Source organism: Bos javanicus, chromosome 7, assembly GCF_032452875.1.
Source record: "Bos javanicus breed banteng chromosome 7, ARS-OSU_banteng_1.0, whole genome shotgun sequence".
NCBI lineage: Eukaryota > Metazoa > Chordata > Mammalia > Artiodactyla > Bovidae > Bos > Bos javanicus.
This window is the reverse complement of record NC_083874.1, coordinates 87,350,974-87,371,491: the sequence shown is the minus strand read 5'-3', so window position 1 is coordinate 87,371,491 and position 20,518 is coordinate 87,350,974. Positions and strand designations below refer to the sequence as shown.

Sequence of the window (20,518 nt, the reverse complement as noted above, 5' to 3'; positions counted from 1 at the left end):
TGCTTGCTATCTAGTGTTCCTAAGCTCAACAAGGTTATGATGTGCCCTATGGAGAAAATTCACTAGTATTCACAGATACCAGGAAAATACTATACTTAAGATTACAGTTATTAGATAAGTTTTGTTCACACCTGAGTTTTATTACTGTTGACCATGAATTTAATATTAGTGAATCAATAGTATATATTAAGGTATCTTTAAACAGAAACACACATAAAACAAGGGTTTGTATTGATTGATTGAAGATGTTGTGACTTGGAGGCTCATGGGAACCTAACCGTGTATTTCCCCTAGGAGCAATGGTTCAGTGTTCGTGGCGACTTTATAGAGCATAACTATCGCGAATAATGAGAATCGACTGTAAGTTAAAATTCTGGACTTTGAGTGAAATTTCAGGAAGTGCCTCCTTATCCATGTTAAGTATAGTTTAGGGCATTTTGGGTTGGGATATATATATTTTATTTTAAAACCCTTAAGAGGAGAACTGCATTCATTCATTGATCCTTTTTGAGCACTTACTATATGCCAGTAACTGTACTAGTTTTGAAGTATACAGGAACAAGTAAGTCACAAAATCTTTACTCCACAGATCTATCAGCTAGAGGAATATTCCGTTTTACCCCAATCAGTCTGGTACCAACTGCAGTTCAATTTTGACACTAGCTACCTGGAGTTAGCTCAGATTCCATTGGTTAAAGGCAAAATCCTCCATAAGAATGCACAGGCTTTGGATGCCAGCTGCAAGTTCTTGGAATCCCTGAGCCATACTTTTGAAAACCAGCATTTCCATGACCCCGTCAGGTTCAGTAATTCTGTATAACAATTAGAACCAAAGAAAGTGCAGTGGTTACAGTTATATTAATATAAAGATTGCACATTGGACGAGGTTTGGGAAGGAGCACAGCGTTTCCATGTCCTCTCCCTGCGGAATCAGGACATGTCACCCTCCAGGTACTTCAGTATGTTTAACAGCTAGGAAGCTCCTCGGAGCTTCGGTGTCTAGAGATTTTATGGAGTTTCATTACATAGGCACGATTTTAATCATTGGCCGCATGATTGAAACTTAATCTTCAACACCCTTCCCATTCCTGGAGGTCAGCTGGCTGAAAGTTCCAGTTCTAATTGGGTGGTATTTCTGGTGACCCACCTCCATCCTGAAGCTATAAGTAGGGCAGTAACCAGATGTATTCTTTATTATACCACAGAGAGATCGCCTTATAAAGCATCAAAGTAAATTAGAAGTTTGCCAATAGCAGCACAGGTATTTCAAGCAGAGGGAAGGATATATGCAAAAATGCCAAGGGATGAAAGAATTTGTGGAATAAATGTCACTTAGTCTAGGTAGAAGGTCATGTTCAAAAGGGTGGTTCTTTTTGTAATTGGAGGATAATTGCTCTACAATATCATGTTAGTTTCTGCCTACATCAACATTAATCAGCCATAGGTGTACTTATGTCCCCTCCCTCTGGATCCTCCCATCCCCAAAAAGGGAATTCTTGAGTCTGATGAAGTAGACAGTAGATTGTGAAAGGCTATTAAAATAAGAGGTCACAAATCTATATATGGCATTGTAATGTGTATTTTAGCTTTAATGCAAATGTTTAAACATATACAAAGAACAGACAGAATGATACCATGAATATATAACAAATATAATGAGCTCCCGTGTAGTCATTACAATAGCTGGTGGCCAGTTTGTTTCATCTGTACTCCCTTCCTCTCTTCCCCCAACATTATTTTGTAGCAAATATTATTATTTCATTCATAGATATTTCAGTGTATATCTCTAAAATATATGAACTTTTAAAAAGTTACTGTAATCCCATTATCACAGCTAAAAAATTTTTAACAGTTTCTTTATATCACTAAATATTTGGTCATTACTCACATTACCAGTTCAGCAATATTTTTAAAACAGAAAATCATCAGTAGCATTTTTTTAAAGTTGAGGTATTTCACTTTAAAAATCTAGATTTTTGTGGTTGAAAAATTGGAAGATCTTTCAATATGAAGTGTCTTGTTTCTTTTTCACAACAGGATATTGGTTGGTATCTTTGCTTAGCTGTCTTACTCACTTGTTTATTCTGTGAGGAGTCTTGGAAAGGATTTATGCAGGCATATATGCCTTGATAGGATTTGCATTATGGAAAAAAATAAATGTGGGATTAGAATGCGTTTAGGAGAGTCTAGGGGAAAAGAAGAGTTTTGCCATAGTCAGATAGAAAGGAAGATATGCTGAACTGAGGTCCTTTCAGGAAGTAGGCAAGTTTGGAACTTTTAAGAGTTAAAGAACAGAATTAATGCTAATATATGGAAAGGGCATGTTGAAGGTAAAACCCAAATATCAAACTTAGATGGCTGACAGATGGGAAGTTCAGGTGAGACAGGAAATTGTGAATAAGAAGGTGGGTGCTTGGGAAGGAATAAATGACTTGTCTAGATATTTTGACTGGGTAGTGGAGGTAAATACAATCACATGTTTTTGGAGCCCTAACCAAAAAGTCATGTATGGATGCGAGAGTTGGACTGTGAAGAAAGCTGAGCGCCAAAGAATTGATGCTTTTGAGCTGTGGTGTTGGAGAAGACTCTTGAGAGTCCCTTGGACTGCAAGGAGATCCAACCAGTCCATTCTAAAGGAGATCAGCCCTGGGATTTCTTTGGAAGGACTGATGCTAAAGCTGAAACTCCAGTACTTTGGCCACATCATGCGAAGAGTTGACTCATTGGAAAAGACTCTGATGCTGGGAGGGATTGGGGGTAGGAGGGAGATGGCTGGATGGCATCACCGACTCAATGGATGTGAGTTTGAGTGAACTCCAGGAGATGGTGATGGACAGGAAGGCCTGGCGTGCTGCGATTCATGGGGTTGCAAAGAGTCTGACATGACTGAGCAACTGAACTGAACTGAACTGAACCAAAGAGGGTTAGATGTGGTTAAGAGTAAAGGGTTTTGTTAATACAGCAATTCACTCTAATTCTTACATCAAGTTTGAAAATTCTCCAGCTAAATTAAGGAAGGAAAGAAAAGCAAAGACTACTTGTAGTTTTGGGGGCATTCAGAGGACTCTTTTTAAGACAAATAACAATTCCTTATTAAATTAAAAGAAATTAAAAGACGCTTACTCCTTGGAAGGAAAGTTATGACCAACCTAGATAGCATATTCAAAAGCAGAGACATTACTTTGCCAACAAAGGTTCGTCTAGTCAAGGCTTTGGTTTTTCCTGTGGTCATGTATGGATGTGAGAGTTGGCCTGTGAAGAAGGCTGAGCACTGAAGAATTGATGCTTTTGAACTGTGGTGTTGGAGAAGACTGTTGAGAGTCCCTTGGACTGCAAGGAGATCCAACCAGTCCATTCTGAAGGAGATCAGCCCTGGGATTTCTTTGGAAGGAATGATGCTAAAGCTGAAACTCCAGTACTTTGGCCACCTCATGCGAAGAGTTGACTCATTGGAAAAGACTCTGATGCTGGGAGGGATTGGGGGCAGGAGGAGAAGGGGACGACAGAGGATGAGATGGCTGGATGGCATCACTGACTCCATGGACGTGAGTCTCCATGACTCCGGGAGTTGGTGATGGACAGGGAGGCCTGGCGTGCTGCGATTCATGGGGTCACAAAGAGTTGGACATGACTGAGCGACTGAACTGAACTGAACATTTCCTTCTGTGTAAATGAAGGATGGGTAGAGAGAATTTGAATGTGTTCCTGCAAGCTTGCCTGCAAAGTTCACACCCTTTATTGTTAAAGTAAGACAGTAGGATCTTAATATATATTCATAGTGTATCAGTTGTAAGAGAAATACCTACAAACAACATTGTAGAGTCTGGCATCTAGTAAGTGCTTGGTGGGTGTTTGTTGAATTTGAATCTAAACCTTTTAAGGCTTAAGCAGTCGGATCTGTTCAGGTTAGAGTTTTTCACCTGATATTTCCCTGCAGTGTCTTCCCAATTAGGAAACTCAATAAATGTTTGTAGAGTAAGTGAATAATTCTGGAGGTTTTAATTCTTTATTTAAAAAGAATTAAATTTTTTTCTTAGTTTGAGATGGTATCAACATCCTACGGAAGAAGAATTAAGAATTCTTGCAGGAAAGCAGCAAAAAGGGAAAAGCAGAAAAGATAGGTAAGTTATATTGTTCAGTTTGTAAAGTGTTAAATATTTTACAGAATTTATGGTAATGTATTTTGATACTTTGGTTAAAGTAACATATACTGATTATGCTATAAACAATTGGAAAATCTGAAATCAAAATCCATGATCTAAAATAATATTGAATTGCCCTTTAAGAGCACCCAATATGTAGTAATCTAATATATAAACACAAAAATGATAATTTTACTTGAAATTGTTAGTGGGGGGTTGAGAGACCCATAACCTATGTCTTTGCAACTCATTTAAAGATACCAGTTGGTTTGGGTTCTTTTCCAGATTTTGCTACCACCCAGAAATTGGGCAAATTCAGTTGCTTTTTACCTCTTTTCTCTCTCTTTTTTTTTTTTTAAATAAAAGGGGTGAACACTGTAACTTCTTAGATCCTGTACAGGCTCTTAAATATTATATTTAAAGTTTATGAAGAAAATTGCCTATTAATAAACCTCACTGAATAGACTCCAGCAGCCTCATCTGTGAAGGAGAAGGACCAAACAGTAATTTTGAAAGATTCTTCCAGCTTTAAAATTTTATGTCCTTATTTATATTGAATCTTCATAGAAAGTATATGTCAGTTAGCCTCTCTAAATGGGCCTTAGTTTCCTTAACTGGGGAGAACGTCTTAGGATCTGAATCTGTGATTCTAATATATTTTAAAATGTCGGTGACAACATTATCACCAATTCCTCGTGTATATCATAAAAATTATATTAATGTGGGTGAATAGATTTATAGAGACTGAAAAGTTTTTTTGAACATTAATGATTATTTGAAATTGGAAGTTTGAAAAGTCTTGTCTTTTCTGATTTGGCCACGATTTTCTTTTTCACTTATCATTACAAATACACCTTGAAGGTCATTGGAATATTAAGTGTAAATCCTCCTTCTTTGTATTCCAGTGGTTACATTCTTTAATAAAATATTTCTGTCAAATATTAAAAATTTCAAAGCACTTTTATGCAGTCTTGTTTAATCCATGCAATAACCCTAAATATTCATTATTAATTTATATTTTGCTAGTAAGGAAGGTGTTGCTTAGAGGTGTTAAATGAATTGCTCGAGTTCACATAGCTATTAGAGTCAGAATTTTAATCCAGGTCAATTTTTAGTTTCTACATTTCCTTTTAACTACTCTGCATTTGCCTCTCACAACTACCATGGTCAACATTTGTGAGCTTAGGTAGTATAGTATTTATTTTATAAACATTTGAATTTTTATTATATGCCTTGTATCCAATAATTTTGTTATTTTTATAATAATTTTTATATTTTGAAAATGCTTTACATTTACAAAAAGATACATTAACAGCACTATCCTGTTTTAGTAGCGGTAGTTATTATTTGATTTATTGACATGAATTAAAATTTTTATTGAGGTTTTCTCAGTTTATACTTATTAAAGGATAAATACAAAGTCATTTCTTGGTGTTATAATTATTGTTACTGAAACTTAGTTTATTGCTTTTGATTTATGTTTGATTGTGTTTAAAAATTAAATTTGGAAATAAAACACATGCACCTGAAGAATTCTCTTGTTTTCCTCCACCCGTGATTCTTTGTAAGAGCAGCTCTGAACTGGCCTTGCACGTTTCTGAATTTCTCATGCAAATAAATCTTCATATATATTTTCAGTTCTGATTTGTTTATAGCTACAGGTCTGTGTATATGTATGTATGTGTGTATGTGTATAATTTCAGAGTGAAATGCATTTTGTCTTCATTTCCTTTTACTTGTGTGCCTCAGGAAAGAAATGTTAGGGCTGTCTTTAAATCCCAGAAGAGAGCAGGAAAAAGGGGTGAGATGGTAAGCTAGCAGTCAAGGTTTTGTTTCTGTCACTAGTATAGGTAACTCTTCTCCTGGTAATCTGTGTGTTCTCTTAATAATTTACATCCATATTTTGTAGTTCCCCTTTTGAAATCTACTTTTTAGTGCCTTACCTCCTTTTTGATAAAATATGAGAACTTCTGCCTCTTTTTCGCTGTGAAATATATAACCTCATTTGTAGTTAGTTTGATACAAACACTTGAATAACAGTGAGGGTAACCTGTTTTTTGTGTCACTTGTCTGATTTTTATAGGAAATATAATGGTCACATTGAAAGTAAGCCACTAACCATTCCAAAGGATATTGATCTCCATCTAGAAACAAAGTCAGTTACAGAAGTGGATACTTTAGGTAAGGGAAATCTGGGTAAAGTGTTCTGTAAATCTCAGTTTTATATTATGCTAGTGAAAGTACTTGAATTTATCTTTTGTTGTTAGATTCTTTTGTTTTCCTAATCATTAAGTCCATTATACAGACTGAAATCTTTCTTCAGAGCTAAGAAGCTCAAAATGACTTCATCTGAATTGAATTTGTTTTTCTATCCACCTAACTTATAGTAAGCCTTATTTTTCCCCATTTTTCAGAAGAGGCCGTCTTATGCAAGTTTGTTACACAGTTTTTGTAAATGCTGAGGTTACCGTTTTTACTATCTCAAATTCTAAGTTGCCATCTGTATCAGTTTTCGTGTTTTATAATGTTGCTTGTAGAAAGGCATCTGTATGTTTGTATTAAACTACCTATATTTAAAGCAATTCAACCTTATGTTACACTTAGTAGAAAGGAAAATGGTTTTAGGATGATGAATTGGATTAGAAATAGAAAACTTTACTTATTCAAGGTTTTATTTGGATATCTCTGAATAAGTCAGTCAATTTCCCCCCTGTATATTAGTGTTTAAAATTATATAATAACTATAATGATTTTAAATTTAAAGTGAAATTTATATGAAATTATTCAAATCCTATAAGAGAAAAGCATCTAAGGTGATATTGTTTAGAACACTAGTTTTCAGACCTGGCTGTATATCAGAACCACTTAAGCAGCTCTTTAAAGATAAAGATTCTCTTATACCTACCCTTGATGATTCAGTAAATCTACAATGGTTTCTGGGACTCTGGGAATTTGTGTTGTTTTAAGTATTCCACATGGTTCTGATTTTTTGACTAGGTTTAAGAACTACAGTTTTATATGATAAGTAAGAAATTAATATGACATTTAAACATAATTTTGGTAATGCTGTATATCTTTATGTAATTTGGTCCTTCTTGGATTAAATCACACCACCACAGAAAAATCTTAATAGAGTCACTTCACATCTCATAAAGAATTACTTTGTGAAACAAGGTGCCTTCATTACATTTGAAAGTTGATGCTTCATTTACAGGATTGTATGTATGTGTGTATATATATATATGGAAAGGGTTTCCTACAAAGTGTCAGTGATGAACAATATACGTTAGTTGTCTAGTGTTATTCAGACTATTGAGACTGGTTACCTCATCCCCCTTTTTTTCTTTTTAACTGTTTTTCATGCAATATTTAAAACATGTAAAAGCACTTGAACTTTTTGATTAGTTATCCCATTTGTTTTGTTAATCTGATAGGTGTGGGTACTTGGACAAGAATACTTATACACGTTTCCTGATTTCTAAAACAGAATTTTGCTGTTCTTACTAATAACTGATGTGTAATGGATAATTATCAGCTAATCAACCTTAATAATAGTTTAAATTGACTACTTATCAGACATTGTTACAAGTGCTTTATTTGTATTATGTTGCCCTCACAGTTCTATGAGGTATGTAACTATTACTGACTTTTTTTTTCAACTTGTTAGATAGAGGAGTTAAATAACTCTGAATGTGGTAGAGACATTTAGCGAGAATTAGGCTACTTAATGAACTTTAAAAATTGAAGTTAGGGGTAATGTGCCTTCAGCTTATTCAGTATTTTGTTTTACAATTTTGAGCAATAATTGCAAATCGTACTTGTTAAATAACTGATCATGTAACATCAAGATTATTCTAGTTAATCAGTAACAGAGAGAGATGTTATTTATGTTTATATTTATATAATCATTTGTGAATGCATGCTCTGTGTCTCTGTTTAGGTAAAAGTAGAGGGTTTTCTACCTGCCCTTTAGGTGCTCTCAGGAGGCTAATACAAATCACTGGAATTGATGAATTCTCAGTTTTTAGTGCAATATTCTATTGAGAGAATGTATGTATATACATGTATATAATTACATTATTGAATACAGAAAGAAGAATGTAATACTTGAGATATACATAACCAAGAATATATATAATTTGTTTTATTGAATGTATGTATTATTGATAGCCCAATAACTATCTTAAAAGTCTTTCAGTTTGTGTTAGCTATCTGTTAGACAAATCTCTTAAAGGACATAAGAACATTTGAATGTCACCTGTCTGTTTGCTATGAATGAGTTCCCTGGGGGAAGCCTGTGTGAATGTGGGCAGGCATGGAGAATTAGAACATTTACTTTAACTTTTGTTAGTAAAAACTGAAATAACTTTATCTTTAGATAAACAGGTCTTTGACTGTCTGTTCCATTTCTCTGCCGTCTTTCCAGAAAGTTATTTAAGAAGTTCAACTGAATGACTACAGGGGAGGATAGGGTTCTACAGAGTAGGATTTCTTCAAGTACTTTAGGGTAAATCTTTCAGACTGATGTTCAGAAGTTATTAGGTCTATTACAACAAAAAACCTAAAGCAGTTAAAATAGCTTGAAGGCAAAAAGTAAGTGTGTTAAATTGACGTGAATAAAGAATATACCTAATTATGAAAGGAACTGAAAGTTTTGCTGTCACCTCATGAAGATGTAAGTTTGGTTAGTTTATATTTTAAATAACTCTTATTTTGAGTGGTACTTTATTTTTAAAAGTCTTTTTTTTTTTTTTTTGTAAATTCGGATTTTAAAATATCTTCAGGTGTTACATATTACAACTAAAATTTTCCCGGAGTAATGTAGATCATTTTATTATGTGCCAGTGAGAACATAGGAAATGGTGTTCTGGTACATGATATATTTCCACATTTCTAGAAGGTCTTTTGCAAAATGATATTGATCTTTGAGACTATTCTCTGGCAGAAATAAACCAGAATATCCAAGAAAAGGGAATGGAATTACACTTTGAGACAGTGTTAATTTTAATGTCAACCCTTAAGGTTGGAATAGTTTGTTGAAGGAGTATGGTTTTATGGAGAGTTGACGGGCATTTCTTGAACTTTTTTTCTAGAGAGTAAAAAGTGTATTTACTTAATTTATTATTTTAGCCTGCAGTAACTCACAAAATTATTAATCCTCCATTAGTAAGGTTAGTAAAATGTGACATGAAGTCCAACTCTCTTGTTTCATAGAAATGAATATAAGTAAATCTGTATAGTACTCTATCAAGTTATATTCTAAAGCTAAAATATTATTGCTCAGATTCTTTTTTTTTCAAGTAATAATTTATAATTTCTGTGAAAGCTAATCATTTAAAAAAATACCAACTCATTTTGCAATCATATTTTTAACAACCATTTAAATAATTTTTGGTAATCATTTCAGTTTTATTATTTAATTTACAATGTATTAAAGTTTAGTTTTGGATGGCAGTATTCTCAATCTATTTCTCACATTTTTAGATTCTCATATTTGCACACCTTACATGGCACATCATCAAACAATAAAATCTCACATTTGAAGTTAATCATAGATAAATCTTCCTAAAGCTGTTTTTCAGTTTAAGTAAAACTTTCTTTCTTAAACCTTTATTTTTCAGCATTGCATTACTTTCCAGAATACCAGTGGCTGGTGGATTTCACAGTGGCTGCTACAGTTGTCTATCTAGTAACTGAAGTCTACTACAGTTTTGTGAAGCCCACACAAGAAATGAATATCAGCTTAGTCTGGTGCCTGCTTGTTTTGTCTTTTGCAATGTATCCTTCAAAACATCATTAATATTAATTTATGAATTTGTTTTCCTTTTACAGCTAACACTATTAGATCTTGTCTCTGATTTAGAAAGGATTTTAGATCATTAGAGAATGTTTCTTTGTTGAAATCCTCTTTATATACTTGGAAAAAAAATTTTTTAATGGAGGTAGATAGTTTAAAAGGTGAAATACAAGGAAAGAAAGCAGTTCCCTCCCTTTCCTTTCCTGTCTGACTCATGTCACAGAGGGAGCCCCTTTCACCTCTTTTAGGTAGTTCTTTGCAGCTTTCCTTCAGTTCAGTTCAGTCGCTCAGTCGTGTCCGACTCTTCGCGACCCCATGAATCACAGCACGCCAGACCTCCCTGTCCATCACCAACTCTCGGAGTTCACTCATGCTCACATCCATTGAGTCAATGATGTCATCCAGCCGTCTCATCCTCTGTCGTCCCCTTCTCCTCCTGCCCCTAATCCCTCCCAGCATCAGAGTCTTTTCCAATGAGTCAACCCTTCGCATGAGGTGGCCAGAGTACTGGAGTTTCAGCTTTAGCATCATTCCTTCCAGAGAAATCCCAGGGTTGATCTCCTTCAGAATGGACTGGTTGGATCTCCTTGCAGTCCAAGGGACTCTCAAGAGTCTTCTCCAACACCACAGTTCAAAAGCATTAATTCTTCGGCACTCAGCCTTCTTCACAGTCCAACTCTCACATCCATACATGACCACAGGAAAAACCATAGCCTTGACTAGACGAACCTTTGTTGGCAAAGTAATGTCTCTGCTTTTGAATATGCTATCTAGGTTGGTCATAATTTTCCTTCCAAGGAGTAAGCATCTTAATTTCATGGCTGCAGTCACCATCTGCAGTGATTTTGGAGCCCAGGAAAATAAAGCCTGACACTGTTTCCACTGTTTCCCCATCTATTTCCCATGAAGTGATGGGACCGGATGCCATTCCTTACTCATGTTTAAATAATACATGATAATGGTGTTTTTTAGATTTTAGATATTATTGCACCTTTGTCCTCCTTCACTTTCCTTCTTTTCTTTCTAAATATGGAGATAATTTTTTTTTGAGAAATCATAAAATATACTCTATATGGAGTTTGAAATTTTGCCCAATAATTATTTTAAATGCATGAACCTATGTGCACACTCACACACACACACACCCCCACACCTACACACACACACACACAGAAGTTATCATTCTGATAGTGGTGCTTGGGAAAGTTGTTGCTTGTGCTTGGCAGATTCATATAGAAGAAGAAATTAGGAAGTCAAATGAACAAAATAGAGGAAAAATATGGTCATTTCTTGACTCTGGGATTGTTGAAGTTAGTGTCTAAGAATATTTTGTGTGATTGGACCTCTTATTACCCTCCTCAAACAGTTTTCTATTTTTATTGTATAGAAGCTAAACTCTCTGTAGAATTCTAAACCTTAGTTCAGATACATTTCTTCTTTTTTTTAAACTGAAGTATAGCTGATATGCAGTACTAGTTTCATATTTATAGCATAGTGATTTGGTATTTTTACAGATTATACTCCATTAAAAGTTGTTATAAGGTAATGGCTATGATTCCCTGTGCCATGTGATATATCCTTAGGTTAGTTAGATTAGTGTTAGTCACTCAGCCGTGTCTGACTGTTGGCGACTCCATGGACTGTAGCCCATGAGGCTCCTGTGTTGATGGAATTCTCCAGGCAAGAATACTGGAGTGGATTGCCATTCCCCTCTCCAGTAGATCTTCCCAACCCACGGATTGAACTCAGGTCTCTTGCATTGCAGGCAGATTCTTTACTGTCTGAGCCACCAAAGAAACCCAAAGGATGAAACACATCCCTGAGTGGGCTTGAACCGCATTTGGTTAACAGCTATATCCTTGTTGCATATCTATTTTATTCATAGTAGTTTGCTTGTATCTCCTAATCCCATACCTCTAATTTTCTCCCTCTCCCTTCTCCCCTTTCATAACCACTAGTTTGTTTTCTCTATGTGGGGTTTTTTTTTTTTTTTTGGCCATGCCGCATGGCATGCACAGTCTTAGTTCCCTGACCAGGACTCCCTACAGTGTAAAAAAGAAACTCTAGTTAGTGAGATGTTGGATTTCTTTGAATGATTCTATACAGTTTTCTTGATTTTTCTCTTACTTTTCTCTTTTAACCCTTTTGTTAAATTTTTATATCAACTTTTTTAAAAAAATTAAGACTTCTTTGAAAGCTCCATTTTCATAGCAGTTGTGTGTCATGGTTGTGTAATATCTTTTTAAGAACATTAATAGCTTTTATGCTTAAATTTGCACCTTGCATTATTTATTTTCTGAGTCTCCCTCTTCCTCCCTTTTTGTTTTAATCACTGTCATGTTCAAGATTGTTCTGGAATGTCTTATGGTCTTTGAGTATCCGTTTATATTTGGAAGGAGGGGTTAAAAATTGGAAGTTTCTTGCAGATGGCTGGAGCTTGTTGATTGGTAGGCTTTTTAGTGGCTAATTGAGTGAAGATCTGGCCATGTCCCATATGTGGGATCTAAGCCTGACATCTAGTGTTATGAGAGCTGATTGGGGAAGGCTCAGAGACTCAACATTTTCAGTGTGCAGGCATTGATTTAAATACATGTCTGGGTCCTCTCCCTGCCCCTGTTCTCAGCTCTTCGTTGTCACCTGAAGTTTTACCTAATACCCCCAAGCCCAGTCTTTTCTGGTTTAATATCTTTAAAATTTAATTCTTCTGGGTTCTGCCAGAACTGGGGGAAAGCCATCACCTTAACCTCTGTAAGTCGGCAAAACAGAAGATCTAGAAAGTCTAATTATACTAATACAGTCATTCAGCCAACCATCTTGTTTTCCTACGTTTTGCAAGCCTACCTTTAGAGGTCCCTGCTGTCTCTAGTTCCTGACTTTTGTACCATGGTTTATAAATGAATTGGCTTTCTTCTCACTGGGTTCCTTGCCTTGTAGATCTCACATAGAGAAAATTGAAGCCTAAATTAATTACTACTTGTCCATTTACTTAATGCCTTCCAAAATTTGTTGTAATTTTTTTCTACTGTCATTTCTTTTCCTAGTCTTTGTTTTGGGGAGTTCTGCTTTCTTCCTTGTGTGGTTTATTTAGTCAGAGTTGGGGAGTAAGAGAATTAATAGATGTTTTCCATTTTTTATTTCAGCCAGTGACCACTGAACTGTCTTTTAAACTTGTTAGGGGATACCATTTGAAATAAATGATGCGATTTGATATTCAGCACCACTGTGCTATCCTTCTGTTGACTCTTTCGGGTTGATTTAGGTATAATTTAGAGTAGAATAGCCAGAACAAAGCCTTAAGAGTTGACATCTTCACAAGATTTATATTGTACTGGGTATAAATACTGATCATGTGTGTTAGTTGAATAAGACCCCCAGATATTTAGTGGTATACTTATTGAAGAACAGGTTAAATATTTAGCTCTATAGTATTAAATAAGTGAAAAATCATTTAGTCAGAATGAACAGCATCCTTAGACATCGTCATATTAAACGTACTAAAACTATTATAACTTGATAATTAGCACTAGCTGAATATGTCATTACTTTTTTCATACTGTGAGTTTTTATATTCTCTGAAATATTGTTTATTATGATATATTCTTGGTTTTGTTTCATTCTCTTTGTTTTGTAGCTATGACAAATTTATGTTAAAATGCGTATCTTGATACCCAGTTTTATTTAATGTGATACAGCCTTTAATGTCTACTTACCAGAGAAATTAGAAAAATGTACTTCTTAATAGCTATTCAAAGTATTGTTTATGTGAATACATTTTTTACTTTTCATTTCACTCAGTAATGCCCGATAATGTGAGAGCAAAGGTCCTAAGCAGTCTTCAGCACTGAACTGGCTCTCCTCAGTGTGAAGTAGTGCACTTGCGGAAGGCACCACACAATAGCATCCCTGCAGGGATCTGGTCGCTGGCCGTCTCTCCATCCCAGGGAGGACAGAAAGTGGTGAAGGGCTTTATAATCCAAGCTATTTTCTGCCAACTTTGACCCTCCTCAAAGCGGGTAGGGAAGAAGAAGGAAAGTAGAATTGTGTATATGCTTGGGTACATGATTTTCTTTCGAACGTGTAGCATGTGAGAAAATGACCTGCTACCTTCAATGGCATGCAGGAAACCAGAATTAAATGCCTGATATCCAGATTAACTCCAAAGAAGAGTCTGTTAATAGCCTTTTATCTTAGTTATAACATATCTGGTATGCCTTTCACACCCTATGAACAGTCTAGCTGCAGTGACCTCTGTCTGGCTTCTCTTTATTTTCTTATTGTATGTGCCTACTTATTAGTCAAACACATGTCTCCATTGATTACATAGGACAATGGCTCCACTTAATTCCAGAGTCACACATACATCAGTCGATTCAGAAATTCTCTGCAGTTGTTACTGATGAAATAGCCTTTGTTAAAATGGTCCGCAAATTAGACACATATAACTTAAATAATTGGTTCACTTCAAAGTGAGGAAGAAAACTGTCTTACTTTTGTGTTCCTTTTCCTTCTCATCAGTTTTTATTTGACATTCTTGTGTTGAACAACAATTACAATATTTACAGAATCTTGAAAGTTTTGAAAAACAATAAAATGATTTTTTTAAAACATGTGACACTCAAATCTTGAACCCTGGAACTTAAAACTGGTTCATCTCTTGTCATCAGCTCTGCTTCCTTCTTCAGCTGAGATGTACACGCATCTAAGCTATCACACCTACTTCCAGTCTTACTCCAAAACCCATATTAATTCTCAGCTCTACTCTCTTGCCAGTTTGTAATTCTAACCACACTTTGTCCAAGTCTGCATGTTCTGCTTCCATTTATGCCAGGTTTATGTTGTGTAGAAGGTAAGGGGTAAAGAAAGCCTTACAGTGAGGATGGAGTAGGTGTAGTGATTGTCTTTCCTGTGTGATGACCCATGAAGTTTTAGTTGCTGGAGAAGTGTCCACTGATTTCATAATACGAAGCATATATTTTCATTTAAGAATAAAAGTATAAAGGTAAACATGGTGCTTGCAGAATTCAGAGATCCTTTGGTAGAAATAAAACTTTTAAAAATTAAAATATTGTACAATTGATGGATTTTTTTTTTTAACCTTTTCTTATGAATAAGCTGTATTGCAGAGTAATACTGAGTCAATTACGTGAATTTAAGTGAGAAGAAAGCTGTTCTACAAAGAATGGAAAAGCTGCTCAGTCGTCCTATTATATTTGGTTAAAGACCTGGATCGTTAGTCACATTTCCACAGTGCTTGTATTTCACAGTGTGGATGGTTTAAGGTACAAAACCCCATGACATATATTTTTAAGACTATGTTTTAAAATTTAATTTGCCTTGGTTGCCACACATGGAGATTTTATACAAATCAAAAAGTTGTGAATGGTTTAAATTGAAGTAAATTCTTAGGTTTTCCGTGTTAAATATCCAGTTCTGTATGTAGATTTGTAAAGGTCTACAAATTAAATGCTGTACTTGTTTGCTATAGGAAATAGACAACTACAGCAAAGTAGCATGACTTGGTCGCCGCTTCTAAATTCCTTAAACGATTCTAAATTATTCTTTACAAAAATGTTCTGCTTTAGGTTAATAGGAAAAATGAAATGCTAAACCCTGCAGTGAACTGTGTAAGATATCATGTTTCCCAGTGAAAAAGGAACAGACTCAGGGCTGTTGAATCTGAGCCAAGGTACTTGTTTTGTCTTGAAAATTTGGAAAATCCATAGTATGTCAAAACCTGATTCTTTAACAAACTTTTGGAGATCTTCTATGACATTAATACTGTCAAATTATTCACCTTTCAGGTCAGAAACCTAGCATTATATAGGGAACTTAAGTGACAAGTAGGACTGTTTTTTTGTTTATTAATTTATAGTCAAGTATGACTTTTTTTCTTTCAGCTAGGAAATGGTAATTTTTCTTATGAATCTAAAAATATAAGGCTAACTTTCATTGTTTTGCTTTATTTTAATCAGAAGATTAGTTAATAGTTTTTTGTTGTTTGCTTTTATTTTTTTTTAATAAAGCCAATATCTTTATGCTTTCAAAAATCTGGTCATCATTTTTTCACAGTCTGATTAAGTTGAGGCTGGCTGTAAACTATTTTATAGGATGGATTTAAAGTTGCATAATAGTTTTTGGCTTTTATTTATCTGAGAGAATTTTAGGTTTGTTTCTTTTCTCTTTAACTAAAATAAAGTAATTGAAGTTTTGTCTCTAAGAAAATGTGAAAAAATGTTTTAGTTAAAAATTTATCAAATTTTGTTGGTTTTTTTAAACATTTGAAGATAGGATCAGATTATTATAAGAGGATTTTATTTGGTAGCTCTTAAGGATTATTACTTTATTTAATTTAGTTTTTAGTATCTGTTCTATAGCAGAACCTTAGAGTTTCTAGATTTCTCTGCAGCAAGAATGCAAAGTATGATGTGATTTTTGAGTATTTTGTTTGCCTTTTCTTATGGAAAACTAGATGTGATAACTTTCATCATTTGAATAGGAAAAAACATTAGGTTATTGTTAGTGTTCCCCAAGAATATAATCTTTCACAGATTAGGAAAACTTTCCGTTTACATGCAACTTGTTTACAGTGGAAATGTGATCTGTTTTTAAAAGGTAATCATACATTTTGTGAAAAGGTAATCATACATTTTGTGAAGAACTTTTGAGAAACATCTGTGAAAACCTCTCTGTTTATTCCTTAGGATACTGTGCAATAGATTTGTATATTGGCAAAAAAACTAGCAACATTTCATATCAGAATATGATTTCTTTGTATTTCTTTCCTTCTCAAAAGAGCATCTAAACATATTGTTGAATAACAATATGAGGTTAGGGTGTAGAATACATTTTCTTAATCCAAGAATTGGGTCTTGAAGGTGTAAATTAAGTTAAAACATGGTAGTACTTTAACACATCTATGTTATTAAAGCTGTTATCCTAGATGAGAGAAATTTGCCATTTTTAAAACAAAAAACTAAGCCTGTTCGCTATTTGAAAGCTCTTATCTCCAGCTCAAAGATAAGTATATTTAAAATACTTCCTACTAAGTAAATCTGCCGACCTGTCCTTATTCTGTTCTTATTTTTGTATTGGCAACTATAAATTATGGCCTAATTACAGTATGAAAAGTGTTGACATTAAATTAGAACTTTAAAAATGTCAAGCACATGATAGCAAAAATGTATTCCATCCCTAACTGGACATGGAACAACAGACTGGTTCCAAATAGGAAAAGGAGTGCATCAAGGCTGTATACTGTCACTCTGCTTATTTAACTTCTATGCAGAGTACATCATGAGAAACGCTGGGCTGGAAGAAGCACAAGCTGGAATCAAGATTGCTGGGAGAAATATCAATAACCTCACATATGCAGATGACACCACCCTTATGGCAGAAAGTGAAGAGGAACTAAAAAGCCTCTTGATGAAAGTGCAAGTGGAGAGTGAAAAAGTTGGCTTAAAGCTCAACATTCAGAAAACTAAGATCATGGCATCTGGTCCCATCACTTCATGGCAAATAGATGGGGAAACAGTGGAAACAGTATCAGACTTTATTTTTCTGGGCTCCAAAATCACTGCAGATGGTGACTGCAGCCATGAAGTTCAAAGACGCTTTACTCCTTGGAAGGAAAGTTATGACCAACCTCGATAGCGTATTCAAAAGCAGAGACATTACTTTGCCAACAAAGGTCCATCTAGTCAAGACTATGATTTTTCCAGTAGTCATGTATGGATGTGAGAGTTGGACTGTGAAGAAAGCTGAGCGCTGAAGAATTGCTGCTTTTGAGCTGTGGTGTTGGAGAAGACTCTTGAGAGTCGCTTGGACTGCAAGGAGATCCAACCAGTCCATTCTGAAGGAGATCAGCCCTGGGATTTCTTTGGAAGGAATGATGCTAAAGCTGAAACTCCAGTACTTTGGCCACCTCATGCGAAGAGTTGACTCATTAGAAAAGACCCTGATGCTGGGAGGGATTGGAGGCAGGAGAAGAAGGGGACGATAGAGGATGAGATGGCTGGGTAGCATCACCTACTCGATGGATGTGAGTTTGAGTGAACTCTGGGAGTTGGTGATGGACAGGGAGGCCTGGCATGCTGCGATTCATGGGGTTGCAACGAGTTGGACACGACGGAGCGACTGAACTGAACTGAGCTGAATGGGACCGGATGCCATGATCTTAGTTTTCTGAATGTTGAGCTCTAAGCCAACTTTTTCACTCTCCTCTTTCACTTTCATCAGGAGGCTTTTTAGTTTCTCTTCACTTTCTGCCATCAGGGTGGTGTCATCTGCATATCTGGGGTTATTGATATTTCTCCCAGCAATCTTGATTCCAGCTTGTGCTTCTTCCAGCCCAGCATTTCTCATGATGTACTCTGCATAGAAGTTAAATAATCAGGGTGACGATATACAGCCTTGACGTTCTCCTTTTCCTATTTGGAACCAGTCTGTTGTTCCATGTCCAGTTCTAACTGTTGCTTCCTGACCTGCATATAGGTTTCTCAAGAGGCAGGTCTGGTATTCCCATCTCTTTCAGAATTTTCCACAGTTTATTGTGATCTGCACAGTCAAAGGCTTTGGCATAGTCAATAAAGCAGAAATAGATGTTTTTCTTCATGACAAATAGATGTGGAAACAGTGGCTGACTTTATTTTTCTGGGCTCCAAAATCACTGCAGATGGTGACTGCAGCCATGAAATTAAAAGATACTTACACCTTGGAAGGAAAGTTATGACCAACCTAGACAGCATATTCAAAAGCAGAGCCATTACTTTGTCAACAAAGGTCCGTCTAGTCAAGGCTGTGGTTTTTCCAGTGGTCATGTATGGATGTGAAAGTTGGACTGTGAAGAAAGCTGAGCGCCGAAGAATTGCTGCTTTTGAACTGTGGTGTTGGAGAAGACTCTTGAGAGTCCCTTGGACTGCAAGGAGATCCAACCAGTCCATCCTAAGGGAAATCAGTCCTGAATATTCATTGGAAGGACTGATGTTGAAGCTGAAACTCCAATACTTTGGCCACCTGATGCGAAGAGCTGACTCATTTGAAAAGACCCTGATGCTGGGAAAGATTGAGGGCAGGAGGAGAAGGGGATGACAGAGAATGAGATGGTTGGATGGCATCACAGACTCAATGGACGTGGGTTTGGGTGAACTCCAGGAGTTGGTGATGGACAGGCCTGGCGTGCTGCGATTCATGGGGTCGCAAAGAGCTGGACATGACTGAGCGACTGAACTGAACTGAACATTCTGTTTATTTCAGAAATGAAGATCTTATAAAGCAAAATAAGCTAGCATTTAAAGGAGGTGTTCTATTCAGGTAGAACTGAGGGGTTAATTAAGAGGCTTTTTAGTTCCTCTTCCAGAGAAGGCAATGGCACCCCACTCCAATACTCTTGCCTGGAAAATCCCATGGGCGCAGGAGCCTGTTAGGCTGCAGTCCATGGGGTCGCAACGAGTCGGACACCACTGAGTGACTTCACTTTCACTTTTCACTTTCATGCATTGGAGAAGAAAATGGCAACCCACTCCAGTGTTCTTGCCTGGAGAATCCCAGGGACGGAGGAGCCTGGTGGGCTGCTGTCTATGGTGTCGCACAGAGTTGGACACGACTGAAGCGACTTAGCAGCAGCAGCAGCAGCTTAGTTCCTCTTCACTTTCTGCCGTTAGAGTGGTATCATCTGCATATCTGATATTGATATTTCTCGGCAATCTTGATTCCAGGTTGTGCTTCTTCCAGCCTGGGATTTTGCATGATGTACTCTGCATATAAGTTGAATAAGCAAAATGGCCATACACAGCCTTGTCATACTACTTTCCCAATTTTGAACCAGTCTCCTGTTCTATGTCCAGTTCTAAGTGTTGCTTTTTGACAGGTTTCTTAGGAAACAGGTAATTTGGACTGATATTCCCATCTCTAAGAACTTTCTGCAATTTATTGTGATCACACAGTCAAAGGCTTTACACTTAAGAGATTGTAAATATACTGTTCTGATTTAAGTGGAGGCTTGTGAACTATTGAATGAAAGCTTGAACCTTTGGCCCTAGCCAGAGCATGGTATTTTACATCAGAATATTTGAGTGTTTACATTATGGGTTATGGAAAGGTTTTGTTCCAGTATGGCGTTCAATAAGTAATTGGTTTGAAGATTTTTCTAGTATGAATTCTGGGTGTAGGCATTATAACATTTTAGGTCTTTGTGGTATAGTGTTATATTAACATATTAATGATATATGATTATACTTCCCACCTGAATTTGATTGCATCTAATTTTGTTTTTTCTTCCTTTAGTGTTGATATACCTTGTAAGTTATTTAATGATTCTGTGGTATCAAAATTTGGCAGTAGGTGTAATCTTTGAGAAATTTCCTTTTGGTCATTTGATACCATTTCTGGCTGAAGATGTTATTTTGCTTTGTAGTGTAAGTGAAGGAGTTTGAAATTGTCTTCTCTATAGACTCTTGTATCCATTTTCAGTAAAAATGAAGCAGTGTTTTTCCAACCTAGACTTGGGGTCCCCCAGGCAATGAGAGAAATCATAGCTAAGTCTCAGAAGCATTTCTTTTGTGGTGTTTGGAGTTTTTATGTT

At 35.9% G+C, this 20,518-nt stretch overlaps 1 protein-coding gene across 4 annotated transcripts in view; it reads left to right on the top strand.

Annotated features, from left to right (window-relative positions):
- Positions 1 to 20,518, top strand: part of TMEM161B (transmembrane protein 161B) — a 74,782-nt gene that overhangs the window by 34,794 nt on the left and 19,470 nt on the right. For 2 of the 4 annotated variants that reach the window (XM_061424357.1, XM_061424356.1), the window contains exons 2-4: positions 295 to 360; positions 4,038 to 4,121; positions 9,764 to 9,920. Coding sequence is in view for 2 of the 4 variants with exons in the window: in XM_061424356.1 (XP_061280340.1) it covers positions 9,874 to 9,920 (47 nt within the window). In the remaining 2 variants the exon portion in view is untranslated. Of the gene's footprint in view, positions 1 to 294; positions 361 to 4,037; positions 4,122 to 6,225; positions 6,324 to 9,763; positions 9,921 to 15,075; positions 15,219 to 20,518 lie in introns of those variants that run through there. The other 2 variants (XM_061424355.1, XM_061424358.1) reach the window with 2 other exon arrangements.